Genomic DNA, 14,899 nt, shown 5'->3' on the forward strand with positions numbered 1-14,899 from the left:
TTCCAGTCAGTAGAAGTTTTCCAGTCAGTAGAAGTGGATAGTTACTGCATGGTAATTGTCTTCCAGCTGGCAACAAGCTATTTAATCCCAGATGATGAACTGAGTGGCTTTCATAAACAACCATGTGGAAAGACATATCCTGTGGTTGTGGAAAATATGTTAGTCTGTTTTAAGAAGGGTCAAGTCACTGGCATGCAAAGAAAACATCTAAGGCGACTGACTAAAACTGGAAGGAAAAACTGGAAGGAAAGCAGAGAACTATCATCTTTGAAAAAGAAATCTGGCTGGAAAAAACCTCTGAACGATCATAAATGGTGATCCATAAGATTTGACATAAAAAAAACAGTAGAACTTATGGTTTATGGCACAAGGGACTTTAAGAATGAAAGCAATAGCGTTTCTATTTGCAAGGAAGGCATGTGAAGGAATCACAAGGGATTTGGACTGAATGACCATAAGAAAACCTAAAATACCTCAAATGAATTGATAACCGACGTAATATTAAAATTAATGGTAATTTTTTAAAGTTTCATGATATTATTGTTTATAAATTACATTTTTGTGACTTTCGTTCTATTGAAGAGTGATGCTCGATAAAGAAGGCAATGATCATTTGCCAGATTACTTATGCAAATTTAAAAATTCTAATAAGACAGAAAGTGTACATCTCTCTGTCTCTCTCTCTCTCTCTTTTAATTTTTTTTAGAAAGGTTTGGATTTTTCACTGGAACAATTTTCTTTAATAGTTCCTTTATGTTAAATAGTAAATTTGGCCAAAAAAAAAAAAAATAGAAAAAAAAGGTAAAAGAAATCGACTTTCTAAGACTCCTTTTCTATCAAATATATTCTAGCAAAACCACGGCATTGGCTATTTTCTTTCTGTTGGCAACCCTTTAATGCCACGTTTGCATTGTACATATCTGAAGTACATCAGAACTTGCAAAACACATTTCTATAAGGCTCCCTCCTGTGTATAGGATTCATGGAGTCAGCACTATGGGCAGATCCCCAAACGCAGCCTTTCAGCTCTTGGAACACAAAGACACAAAGACAAATGAATAAGCCGCTCAGTACAGTACATGGTGAAGTAAGGACTTTTTTTATTAGAAAGCAGACATGTTTTTGTATTGCATTTAAAGAAATAAGGTACTCTTCGAATACACAACTTAAAACCCATGATGGCAAATACAACGATGGGAATGAAAGAGATTCGTATGCAACATCGAAAGTGGCAACTTGCATTTCCAGTATATATTATTGATGCTTGAGAGTCAGAAGGCGCATAAACATTTCAACATTTTGTCTCTTTTATGAAGCAGTATCAACACTAAAATAGCCTCATCCCAATTTGCCTGGGCCAAGCCCTGCTGATAGTCAGAACCAACACGATGATCAAAGTATGAGGTTGCATGATAAAATCTTCCTTTTTTCCTCTCTCTCTCTCTCTCTTTTTTTTTTTTTGAAACATCTGTATTGTCGTCCATCATCAGGTCACCAAAAAGCCCAGAGAATGACAGATAAGGTCCATGCCAACTGAGGACAGCTCTGCCCAATGAGCACCAAGGTTTGAGTCGGTCCTTGCTGCAAACACGCACACACACACACACACACACATAAAACCAAGAAGGCTGTAGTTGACACCATCGACCCTCCATTCTGAAAGTAAGCCAGTACAGAATGAAACGAGCTGAAAGACAAAAGCAAATAGCAAACGCACAGCAAGTCATTTCACATCCCCCATAGTGCACTGTTGGGCCTCATCCCTTTTCTGATTGTCAGCGCTCTGAACACATGGCTTTAAAAGTTGCATTTACTCGTCTGTTGCCTGTAGCCTTGGTCACCCTTGATGTTTTTTTTTTTTATTATTATTCTTTTCTTTCAGTTTTCTAAGTAGTTCTAAAGTGCTGGCATCATTTTCGAGGACACAGACATACACGCACAAACTTTTCAGTGCATTTCTTTTCTTAGTTTCTGAAGATTTAGATGCACACTCAAACTGGGTAGTTAGTTTATGTATGCCGCTCTTAATCAGTATTTTGCTGTCGATTATGAAAGAGATTACATTTTATGCAAACATTCAATGAAAGGCCAGGGCGTATGATTAGAAAAAAAAAATACAGCCCCGTCGACTGCAAGTCGACTCAAGTCTCTGCTTGCAAACAGTGAAAACAGTTATTCAGCATAAAATACAGGGTGCATAAAGATCAGAGGTTTCATCGGGTCAGGGTGAACATCTGAATGGCATGCATTTTATGATACAAGTGTAATTTTTGCATATCAGTGTATAATTTCCAGGGTTAACCTTTCAGCAGAGCAAAAAAAAAAAAAAACAATTACAGTGCCCATTATTTTTACAGTAAAAGAGGCAGAGAGCCAAAAGAAGAGGAGAAAAAAAAGTTTTGAATAAAATAATGAAAAAATTGTTTCTGCACAGCCACCAGCCCCATCCTGTTTCTCATTTGAGCTCGCAGTAAACATGACACTGGTTTCCATTGAAGAAACATGTAAAAATCATACACGTTATTTTACCTTTTTTTTTTTTTTCTATTAAGCACCTCAGACGGAGCTCATTCTCTCATAGGTTAGCCATAACATTCTCTGAGAATTTCTCATTTTAAAGTGCAACATCACCCAGTTACCCATGCACAAGATGAAAAAAAAAAAAAAAATCAAAGATTCCAGGAAGCTAAAAAGGAAAGTTAAAAAAAAAAGTTAACAAACTGACTGTGAAGGTGAGGTTTTACAGAGGAAGACGCATTTGAGCGGATGCACAAATTCAACTACATCTGATTTTATTTACATATTTTTGATAGGTTTCCCCGTTTTGCTCAGCATGCAAGGGTGTCCGAGAAGGAACCGGTCTTATTGTAAATAAAAGCTTAAATAAACACAGTGACCCGAGTAAAGGGAGCAAAGTTTTTACATTCAAAAATGACATGAAAGAAAGTAAGTCAGCTAAAGTATGTCAACATAGTTAGAGTCATAATTTTAAAGTTTAGAATAACAATTTCAGTAAGAGAAAAGTCTAATCCATACAGCCTCCTTGGCTTGTTTGTTTCTGAACAACTACTATGGCACAGACCCACATTCACAGTCTAAGGCACTGCTCCACACTTCTTTCATCACTGCAATGGAGTATATCACATTTTCCTAGGTCCTTACAGCTACTGCACTCTTTTAATTAGAACTGCTCTGAAAACTGTGTTAAATTGAATGCAGAAAAAACACATTCTGTTTAAAGACACATCAGAGAAAGCAGAGATTTAATTGTACAGATTCAATATCGTTTAATCTCGGACCTCTTTCACCGATTTAATAAGGGATTATGGTGGGTTTTGATTTTAAGGTGGCTTGCCTTTCAACGTAAATGTATTTGTTTTTAACTGTTCATTTAATTTTAACACAGCTAGCTTATTTGGCAAAACAGGAGGTGAACCCAATAGACAAAAAAAAGTAATATTTTTTATTTATTCCCTCAGAAGAGCAACATCAAATAAATTAGACAAGATGACGCTATAATTTAGTAAATCTTTTCATTTCACCACTGGATGAGCATATTTAAAATCATGTGGAGTAACTGAAACAAACCTCAGTTTTACACTTATTAGGATACTGCTGCCTGTGCTTCGACACACTGGAAGACCTGTTTGTATCAATTTTAAAAATATTTAAGCAAAAACATCACTATCAGTAAAGTTAATTTTAAATTTTTTTTTTTTTTTAAGTTTGAAATTTATGTCAATAAAAAAAATGAAGCCACATACTAAACAAAGAGATTCAATAATTTACTATATCATAAAAAAAATAAAATAAAAAAAAAGACTGTGACCGTCACCATAGCAATGCTACAATTTACATTCAACCATCATCTTGGCCATTCATAACCCTGGCTTATCTGGGGCAGATTACAGTTCTTCCCAAAGGGGGAAAAATATAAAATAGAAAAAAAATCAACTGTAAACGTTATGAACATTACCTATAGTGCAATCCTGACCCTGTTTTTTTTTTATATGCAGGGCTATCTAAAAGCTTACCCTAAAGATCCAAGATATACTTGTCGAAGACGGAGAAAAATTTGGCCCAACCTCTAAAGTGGCACATCACTGACAAATACATAACAGATCAAATATACCGGGAGCATCTCCTTAAACCTCCTTAACCTCACTTGTGCAATCACCACATTTTTTTTTTTTTAAGAATATTTGTGATAAAAAAATGTTAATTTACGGCCTACTTTTGTAATTGAATGTTCTTCGACTGCTGACTGAAACCCACGACAAGCAAAGAACAAGGGGCGACATTCAACAGTGCATCATTTTAAATCAATGCATGAAAGAAAAACTATAAAGAAAGGCTCTTTGGACTGGGTCCTATGCATGGCAACGGCAACAAGCGTGAAAACAGACATCAAAAACAGAAAACAGGCTTGACGAATGCACGGCCTCAGTCCCCCCCACCTCCAACAACACACAGAAACAGTCATCATCAATAGAGACCCGTTGTTTCTATCTGAGCCCACAGAGTGCCTGATTGACTATGCAATCAGGGTAATGTGGTGGCGATTTTGCAGTCTTTTGCAGGAGCCGCTTTTCCAGAATCCTTGGCTTCCCCCCCACTCGCTCAACTCTCTTGAGTGCAAACGCAGTAAACCGGCGTAATTTGCTCTTAAAAGTTTTCTTTAAATAATTTACCCACCAACTCATTTCCCCCTTGGAGAGCAAGAAATCAAACCAACAACAAAAACAGGATGGAAACAGGACAGAATTGACTTGGTACATTTCACAACACCTCATGAAGGTGGAACAGTACTCCTCTCTGGCATTGCTTTTGTTTTTTTCAGTGTAGTGCACTTCATATATTCACTCTTCTCCGTTTAAGTGGACAATACACTCTGCAGAATTCGTACAAATAAAAAAAAACAACAACAACAAACTCAGACTAATTCAATGTCAGAAACAGTCAAAGCAGGGTTACATCAAGATCATTTGTAACGTTTGGCGGCCTTTTTCCAGAAAGAAATGGAAAAAGTACTTCTAGTTTTTAAGCATCACAGCTCCAGGCAAAAGTAGCTGTTATCTTATTTCATTGCAGAAATGGGACTCTGCCGTTCTCATTAGCAAATATTTCCAGCCATTGTTTGGATTAATGCATGCAAGTCTTGACATTATCTCATGGTTTTTTTTTTTTTTAATTCACGTCTGCATCTCCAAGAATTCTGTGATTTTTGGAGTCAGAAAGCACTGCAACATATTCTTTTGGACAGTGTGCCATTTGATTACATCAGTACATTAAACGCTTGGATTACATAAGTGTAATGATGAATGAGCGAGTGTTTGTGTGTTTATTTGGATGTACATATGTGCGGCTTGGGAGGTGTGGTCTGGAGCAGACACAGGCATCACATTGACAGTCTCGTCTGATATGTCTGACTAGATATGCACGAGAAACCAACAAATACGTGTGATAGATTTGTTATGTTGCATTTGTTCTTGGAGTTATGGGGAAAAAAAAAATCAGTAATTGCGGAAGATAATATTTTTGTAATTTTCATCATAAAAGTGACAACACAGTATGTTGTAAAAGTATCCATAATATTGCAAACTCTCATTGTATTTTATAGGGAATTTATGTGACAAATCAGCACAGAGTTGTGTGTGATTGTGAGGCGCATTCACACACACACACAAGAAACAGATGCTCAATTTTAAGCAAAAAATAAAAATCTAAAATATTCTCAATACTCTCAATTCAATTTGATGAATTCAGGTTACAGAAATCCCAGTTAGTCATTTCTGCAAATGACTAACTGTAAATGACATTCTTTTCAAAGGGAAAAAAAAAGGACAAGAACTTTCAGTTTTGCTGTGCAAAGCTGCTCAGAAGATCTGAAATTACAGTGAAGTTCAGGAAGTACTGACTCAGGTGTGGGGGTGAATAAAAAAATGTATTTGTTTAAGAATAGTAGAAAACCCTACAGCATTGACTCAAACTCGTTTCACATACATGCACTGGTTTTTGTTGGTCTGTCACGTAAAATCCAAATAAAATTCAATAAAGTTTGTAGCTGTGACAAAAAAAAAATTGGACAGGTTCAAAGCAATACAAGGTAAAATAAAGGCAAAGGTTTCTTATTTTCTAGACAAGCCTTTCACAGTACATTCTATATGAATAGTAATGGGATGCAAAGTGGTCTTGCTGTAGAGATATGTTTCTCAAATACAATTTTCCCCAAGTCACGTTACGAAATAATATTACACTGCAAACTACAACCTGCTGCAAACCAGCTGTTGGTGGTGTCGCATTGATATGATGAATCATTACAGCCATCTGTTTTGTTATTTGACCTTTTGGAATAATGCTGCAGACGCCCCAAGTGCTGAATACATACTTGGACCCAAACTGACTAATGCCATGCCTGTGTATGCTTTTAATAGCTGTTTCTTTCTTCTTCATCTTTTTTTATTTTATTTCACTGCATGTAAGTCTCCAAATACACAAGCACACACGAGCGCATGCATGTGCGACCAACTTTTTTGTCTAAAAAAGTTGGTAAAAGTTGAGAGTGCAGCTTTGTGTGTGGAGAACAAAATTTCCCTGTCGAGGAAGCACGGAGGAGAGGAAAGAGTGACGGACGAGACGGCGAGAAGAAGTAAATGTGAGTGTTAGACGCATTTCACGACATGGGGGAGGGACGCTCAGTGTCCGTTCAACCTCAGATTTTGTCCAAAACTTTCCGCCCCCTGCTCGGGGGGCGTGTCTGCCGATCCGACCACCGACACCAAGATCGGCGCCCCCAGTGATCGGTCCGCGCCCTCCGATCCAGCTTCGTCGTCATCCTCCTCCTGTTCCTCCTGGACTGCTGCTTCGCCTTCACCCTCGGCTTCTGCCCCAGCCGACCCTGCGCCGGGGCTGGCCGCGTGAGTCCTGAGAGGGTCCTTGCGTTCTGGATACAACCGTTGCTCTAGGCTCTTCAAATCATGCTCGAAGGAAAGGGAAACTCCTGACTGAGGGGCGCTGAGGGCTAGGTTCAGACCAACGGCGGCAGCAGCACTCATGCCCATGCCCGCCCGGTACACTTCCATGCCGTCAGGCAGCATGGACTTGATCTTTGGGAGCCATCTCTTGCGGACCCGCCTTGCGTTTGTGCACATGTCAGCAGCGATCACATTCATTTCACTCTCCTTGAAGTTAGGGTTAAAGTTTTGACAGTAGACTGTAAAAAGAGGAGAAAACAGCCATGTCCACTTAGTCAAACAGCTCCTATTAAAACAAGGCATGCACAAGATCATTTACACAATAAACCTACGTTTCACAGCATTGAGGACCCTGCTGTCCAGGGGCTTTCTGCTTGGGTCACTTGTGGAAGAGCGGATGCCTGTCCCACAGCTATTTGCCAGAGTGTTTCTACAGAATCGCACAGTAAACACCAGGGGGCAGAGTCAGTAACAAACATATACAGTAAATCACATGGGGACACACAGAAACACACACTCATCTAGCTGCATTGCACAACATAACCACAGATGGAGTGTGAAAGTTGATTTGTGACAACGGCAGCGGCGCTGGAATCAAGCACACATCTAAGAGACGAACACACATGTCTGAACAATAACTGCCAACTCGTGCTTTGCTTTGCACTCACCTATCAAAGAACGTGGCTAAGAGGCGACGGAGCAACACTTTGTGTTTGATGCCGGCACACAGATGGCAGTTCATAAGTTGGCCTCGTGTCATGAACACCTGGGTTCCTGAGGTACACGGACAGAAAAGAATTTCCTGAGATCAACGCCTCTATCAGAATCTGTTTCTTTTCACGTTTAGGTTTCTTCTCGTTTTGTTGCAGTTCATCTTTCAGTCACGTCTGTATTTCATGTCTTTAAGGGAGTCAGACACACCATCAGCATCATTACCAATGCCTAAAGTTATTGTTCCACAATGGGTTTTTAGATACTCATTGCAAGGTAATTCATATTGATATGTACAACTTCCATTTCAAATGTTTCTAAATGTAAAAAACCATAAATAAATTTACATCAAGTTCACAACCATTGACTAATTTGTGTTGTATATCCCAGTAAAATACACTTACGTTTGCTGAAGTAATGTGACAAGAAATATTCCAAGCAATATGAACACATTTGAGGGACATTACTGCAGAGTACAAGTCAAAATTAAGCATGTTTACTTCATTTAATGTATACTAAAATTAGATATGATTTTTTTTCCCCCCACATTATAAGTTTCTGAATTCCTGTGCTTTTGGATACCTAACCTTAACCAAAACTTGCTAATGTTGCTATGATCATCTCTGTCTTTCAGAAAATTGCTCAATTCTTTTGCTTGAAAATATTCAAGAAAAAAGAAATCTATTTTTCACTTTGCTCCCCGCATGCCGAGTGGTCACTGCCCATTCAGAGCATCTTCTCTGTCGATCGCCAAGAGCAATATCTGGCAGTCAGGCCACATCATTCAGTTTTTGAGTCATCATAACAGCAAGAGAGAAAAAAAAAATCATTTCTCTTCACATTCTCAGAGCTCTGTAAGGGCCATTTGGCAAACACCCGGCAGCCAGTCATATGCTTTTTACTTTAGTCTGACTTCTACTCGGTCACTCTTCCATAAAGCCCTGATTGATGATATCTGCAGAGATGGTTGTCCATCTGCCACAGTCTTAAATCTCCACACAGGAACGCTGCAGCTCCGTTTTATTCCTTTCAGACCGCGCAAATTCACAGCACGAATTAAACCCAAACAAACTGAAATATCTGAGGTCTACCAGCTAGTCACGCTTCGCGACCCCTTCGTGACTTCTGTGAACCTGCGTCAGACAGGTTTTTTTTTTTTTTTTTTTCCAATTAGCTGTTACTACGGAAGCGCATTGCTATCACGCAGGAAAAAAAAAATTTCGAGCGCTATCACGTTATAACGTGATACGTATCTCGTTAAAACGTGATAGTATGTCGTTAAAACGTGATACGTATGTCGTTAAAACGTGATACGTATGTCGTTAAAACGTGATACGTATCTCGTTAAAACGTGATACGTATGTCGTTAAAACGTGATAGTTATCTCGTTAAAACGTGATATGTATGTCGTTAAAACGTGATAGTATGTCGTTAAAACGTGATACGTATGTCGTTAAAACGTGATACGTATCTCGTTAAAACGTGATACGTATCTCGTTAAAACGTGATACGTATCTCGTTAAAACGTGATACGTATGTCGTTAAAACGTGATAGTTATCTCGTTAAAACGTGATACGTATGTCGTTAAAACGTGATAGTTATCTCGTTAAAACGTGATACGTATGTCGTTAAAACGTGATAGTTATCTCGTTAAAACGTGATATTTATCTTGTTAAAACATGATAATTTTAGGTCCAGGAAGTGGCGGTATTATGCTAGGCTAGTACAGTGGCTAACATGAATTGGTCAGGTTTCCTTTCATGTTTGGTCTACAACATGTAGAGATACGGATGCTGCTTTGCACTGTGGTTAAAGCCATTAATAGCATGCGTACTCTGAGCAGGATCCTAAACAGAACGGGACTGCACCGAAGGAAACGTCAGTCCGGTCCTCTAGCTGTAGCGGCGTTCCTGACTGGATCGAAGCTCAAGTTGGCTTCCGATTGTAGCTTCTGATTTGGGAAATGGCTAAAGGGAGATTATAACGGAGGCTCAGACGTATTTGCTGAACAGTTTCTGTTCAGATTTGTTTTAACAGTACACTTGCTGAACAACGGCAACGGCTGTTCGTAACCAAGCAACCGAAATCAACAGAAGGCTCGATAGTGGCAAAAGACAAAACTAGATCCTGTTAAGCATTCTTCAAAATAAAAGACTTCCTCTCTCCAAAATAAATCATAAATCAGCAAAAGCTGAATGGCCTCCTTTAAACGTCCTGAGAAACAATCACCTAATGATCGTGATTCATAAATCTCTACTCGGCTTGGCTCCAGCATCCTTAAACTTTCTTTTACATAGGTCTGTTAATTCCCATTCTTTACGTTTTAACAATATTTTTCTTTTACATGTTTCACTTTTCTGAACTGAAAAAGGGAAGCAAGCTTTTAGTGTGATGGCTCCTACAGCCTGGAATCAGCTTCAGTCTGAAATAAAGATGTCAAAGCTGGTTTCACTGGACTTATTTCGAGCAATTCTTAAAAACAGACGAGATTCTCTTAAAAGGTGTCACTGTTTTTAAATTCTTTTCTACTGTTTTACACTTCTGCATATGCATTAATTAATTTTATTTTGTAACCAGGTTGCTGTGTGTTGCAGACTTCTACCCAGGTCCCTCTTGAAAATAAGATAAGATGTGTATCTCAACGTGGTTTACCTGATAAAATAAAATAAATAAAATAAAAAAAAATAAAATAATAATATTTGTCAAATATTGGTCAACAATTTTTAATATTTGTCGACAAACAAGGAGCAAAGAAGAGACATCTCTCCTTTACCATATAGGTGACTTAAAATAATGTTTTCTAATGGAGACAAAGAGGGTAGATAAAGATTATTGTGTTGCTTTGATAAAATAAAACTCTGAACTTGAAGATAGTTATAGAAATATTTTGTAGGACTATCATGTTTGTTTTTAATTTCTTCAAGTTACATAAATACCTTCCCTGAAAAAAGATCAGACACTTTAGTTATATTCTTAGCAGTTTAAATCCTGCTCTACATGGATGAACATTACATCGGATAGTTGTTGCATTTCTCCCAAATAATCAAGTGTTTTTTGCCAGATCATCATTGTATTTTTCAGAAATGGGTATTTTGTTTGCTTAATTGACCTTTTCCTGCCTGATGAGTACATGTACAAGTCTATAGCCATAGAGATCCAGTGGGACACAATAGTAACCCATGCTGGGGGCTGTCTGGAAGTAAAGTAAAACATTGCTGCCCTGATCTGGGTTGAAATAACATAATAGGTTTGATAATTGTTAACACCCTCTGTCATATGGCAGATATAAGAGAGACAGTTTCATTCTCGGGCGTTTACCATTTAAGTGAAGTTGGAAAAAGTTATATTTAGCTCCTTAAAGAAGAAGGGGAGTGAGGAAATTGAAACTGATTGGAAAACATATAAGAATTTTGGCAATATTGTAATTTTTATAATATTGATGTGACCAATTAAGGAGATGAGTAGCATCTTTAACTATTAAACTTTTAAAGCTAACATACTTAGACACTTCTGATCTGGAATAGATTATTCATCTCTGATGCTACGTTGCATCACTATAAATCGGAATCTGAAAAGTTGTTGGCATTATTATCCCAGCTGATGGATCCTTGTAAGCCACACAAAAAGGCAGGTGCTCTAGGACAAAAAAGTGAAAGAAAACAGAAGGTTAAAATAATAACAAATATTGTAAATGTGATAGGAGTTTATTTCTAATGCATTCCAGATGCAAACATATTTTTAAATCTCTCATTGCTGAGGTTTCAATTCAGATAAAGATTTCACAAATCACAAACTAGGTTTGAAATATTCTGCCATTAGCGTAGATTAGAATAATCTACTCCAGATTTGAAGTGTCGATGTATGTTAGTTTTTAAAGCAGAACAAATTATTTCTTAACATTTATATGTTAAATATAATTTCCATGATTAGTTACTTATTTACAGTCATATGTCAAGTCATATGTTAAGTATAATTTACATGATTATTATTATTCACCGAATTTAACTTGATTGTACACAATTCCAAAAGGTGACGTGAAAAATAATTAAATTCAAAGCTTTCTGTATGATTTATTTTGGAGAGAGGAAGTCTTTTATTTTGAAGAATGCTTAACAGGATCTAGTTTTGTCTTTTGCCACTATTGAGCCTTCTGTTGATTTCGGTTGCTTGGTTACGAACAGCCGTTGCCGTTGTTCAGCTGGTGTACTGTTAAAACAAATCTGAACAGAAACTGTTCAGCAAATACGTCTGAGCCTCCGTTATAATCTCCCTTTAGCCATTTCCCAAATCAGAAGCTACAATCGGAAGCCAACTTGAGCTTCGATCCAGTCAGGAACGCCGCTACAGCTAGAGGACCGGACTGACGTTTCCTTCGGTGCAGTCCCGTTCTGTTTAGGATCCTGCTCAGAGTACGCATGCTATTAATGGCTTTAACCACAGTGCAAAGCAGCATCCGTATCTCTACATGTTGTAGACCAAACATGAAAGGAAACCTGACCAATTCATGTTAGCCACTGTACTAGCCTAGCATAATACCGCCACTTCCTGGACCTAAAATTATCATGTTTTAACAAGATAAATATCACGTTTTAACGAGATAACTATCACGTTTTAACGACATACGTATCACGTTTTAACGAGATAACTATCACGTTTTAACGACATACGTATCACGTTTTAACGAGATAACTATCACGTTTTAACGACATACGTATCACGTTTTAACGACATACGTATCACGTTTTAACGAGATACGTATCACGTTTTAACGACATACGTATCACGTTTTAACGAGATAACTATCACGTTTTAACGACATACGTATCACGTTTTAACGAGATAACTATCACGTTTTAACGACATACGTATCACGTTTTAACGACATACGTATCACGTTTTAACGAGATACGTATCACGTTTTAACGACATACGTATCACGTTTTAACGAGATACGTATCACGTTATAACGTGATAGCGCTCGAAATTTTTTTTTTCCTGCGTGATAGCAATGCGCTTCCGTATGTTACAATTCAATTTAAAAGGTGTTGATATCTACCTCTAATTTAATCAAAATATAAATGCAAATACAAAAAAATAAATAGCCAGAGAATAACTTTTGACAGATTGCTGGGGGTTAGTTCTCTCATTCATGATCTGTTTGTTCTCTGATCCACAAATAGTGTTTCTATTCCTCAACAAAGCGCCCCTCTGACATCCTGAGTTTATTAGTTTGAGTTAATTCAATCAGTGAAATGCACTTTTATAGGTACTGGATTTTAAATTTAAATTAGGTGCAACAGTGTGAATGTTTTCCAGAGAACTAATGTTATCTGTGCATGTTAATGTCTTTTCTTTTCATGTTTTTTTATAGAAGCTTGTGTTTGTGTGCCTACCGGCGACCAATTCCAGCTTCTCTCCTGGGTCCCCCTCAGTGTAGAGCTTAGGGTGGCAGCGGTAGCCAATCTGGCTTATGAGGCTTGCAGGAAGTGCCACCAGGTCTCTGCGGATGAGCACGCAGTTGCGATTTTCCAAGGCCAGTGGCATTGCTGCCAACTCTGGCTTGTCCTGGACTAATAACATAAAAAAGAGAGAGAAATATTTTGAGGAAAAGAAATTGGAGACATAAATAAAAACACAACCTTACCATTGCTGTAAGCTTACAACAGTGCTTTGCAAAAGTATTCATACAGACTTCAGTCTATTCATTTGGATTATTTGTTAAAGACTCCCTTGCAGTGCATAATTGTCAAGTGGAGGACATGCGGTGTCTACCTCCTTTCTTCAATATCCCTAAAAAAAACATCCAGTGCAACTGATTTGCTTCAGACGACGTGAGTCTACTTTCTCCTAATGTAACCTCAGTACCAATCTGAGTTGCCAAGAGATTTGTTAGAAAATGTTTGTCAATAAGCAGCTTCTAACGTCCAAAGACAATGCTGTACACTTAAAATGACAGAGTGGAGACATTTGGCAATCACTGGAGAAGCAGCCAAGAGCCCCATGATAAATCTGGAGGACCTGCAGAGAACAGCTCAAGTGGAAGAATGCATCAACAGGACAACAATTAGCTGAGTAAATCTGGCCTGTATTGGCGCACTGGCATTGTTAAAGCTGACATCTAAAGAAAGTCATAAGAAGTCATGTCTGCAGCTCACCAATATAGAGGAGTTGAGGGCATTTGGGTCTAATAGAAAACTTAGTAGATGTTGCAAAATGTTTGAGATCGGGGCAGAGGTTCACCCTCCAGACGGACAACAACCATTAATGTGTATAATGACGTGTTTGATTGACCCGGGCCAGAACTAAACCCGAAAGCCGTTCTGATACAAAGCCACTCCCCCAAAAGACTTATAGCTGTAATTGTTTCAAAGTAGCTCCCCAAGTGGACTCCGGGAGGCTGAATCTAAATCCTCTCTACACGTTTTTGAATTAATAATAATAATAATAGTAATAATTGTTGAAAACCATTTTTCATATTCCTTCCATTCTACAATTATGTGCTACTTTGTGTTGGTTTGTCTTTGTGTCTTTGTGTTCACTGCCCTCCTTTCATATGCATCTCTGACACAACACACCTGAATGGAATGAATGATTCATCGTCAGGCCCATGAAGAACTTTGTGAGACTCTGCGGTGATGATTCAGACATTTAAATTAGGTGTAATTAGAGGAGGGATGTGTTTACAAGTTGCAGGACAGTGGCTCTCCAGGACTGGAACTGGAAGTCCCTGGCTCACTGCATAAAATCTCAACACCGTAGAAGTTTGAGGTTGTGGGAAAACGTAAAAAAAAAAACAGGTAGGGATACTTTTGCAAGGCACTATGCATGCTGCAAAAGCAAAAAAAAAAAAAAAACATTCTTATCACCACTTTCTGTTCCCTTATTGACAATAAAGGATTTGAAATTGAGTTTGTGAAGTAGCTTGGGTAATCTGATGCAAGTTTGTTGTGTTTCATAAATGTTTCAGAGCGTTGCAGATGTATCCCAGATAAGTAATGATGCTGCATCAGTAACCTGACTTTTGGAGGGACCCAAATCCCCCCCCCAAAAAAAAAGAACAGTTGGGTTTTTTCCACCCTAAATGATTTGCTCTAACCTCTGTGATGACTTGGAGATATATGAGCACAGACGCAAAATAGAGAGAACAGCAGGAATGAATGTATTATTTCCAACACACACACACACACACACACGCGCACACACACACAATAGA

General features: G+C 38.1%; 1 protein-coding gene across 1 annotated transcript in view; it reads right to left on the reverse strand.

Annotated features, from left to right (window-relative positions):
* Window positions 1-1,080: 1,080 nt before the first annotated feature.
* Window positions 1,081-14,899, reverse strand: part of nacc2 (NACC family member 2) — a 41,539-nt gene continuing 27,720 nt past the window's right edge. Inside the window, exons 4-7 of the mRNA XM_014999809.2 lie at window positions 13,080-13,256; window positions 7,643-7,748; window positions 7,307-7,404; window positions 1,081-7,213 (exon numbers count right to left, since the gene is read on the reverse strand). Of these exons, the coding sequence (XP_014855295.1) occupies window positions 6,696-7,213; window positions 7,307-7,404; window positions 7,643-7,748; window positions 13,080-13,256 (899 nt within the window). The 3' untranslated portion in view covers window positions 1,081-6,695. The remainder of the gene's footprint in view (window positions 7,214-7,306; window positions 7,405-7,642; window positions 7,749-13,079; window positions 13,257-14,899) is intronic.

The sequence above is a fragment of the Poecilia mexicana genome, unplaced genomic scaffold (assembly GCF_051168715.1).
Source record: "Poecilia mexicana isolate PSO_F unplaced genomic scaffold, ASM5116871v1 scaffold_12, whole genome shotgun sequence".
NCBI lineage: Eukaryota > Metazoa > Chordata > Actinopteri > Cyprinodontiformes > Poeciliidae > Poecilia > Poecilia mexicana.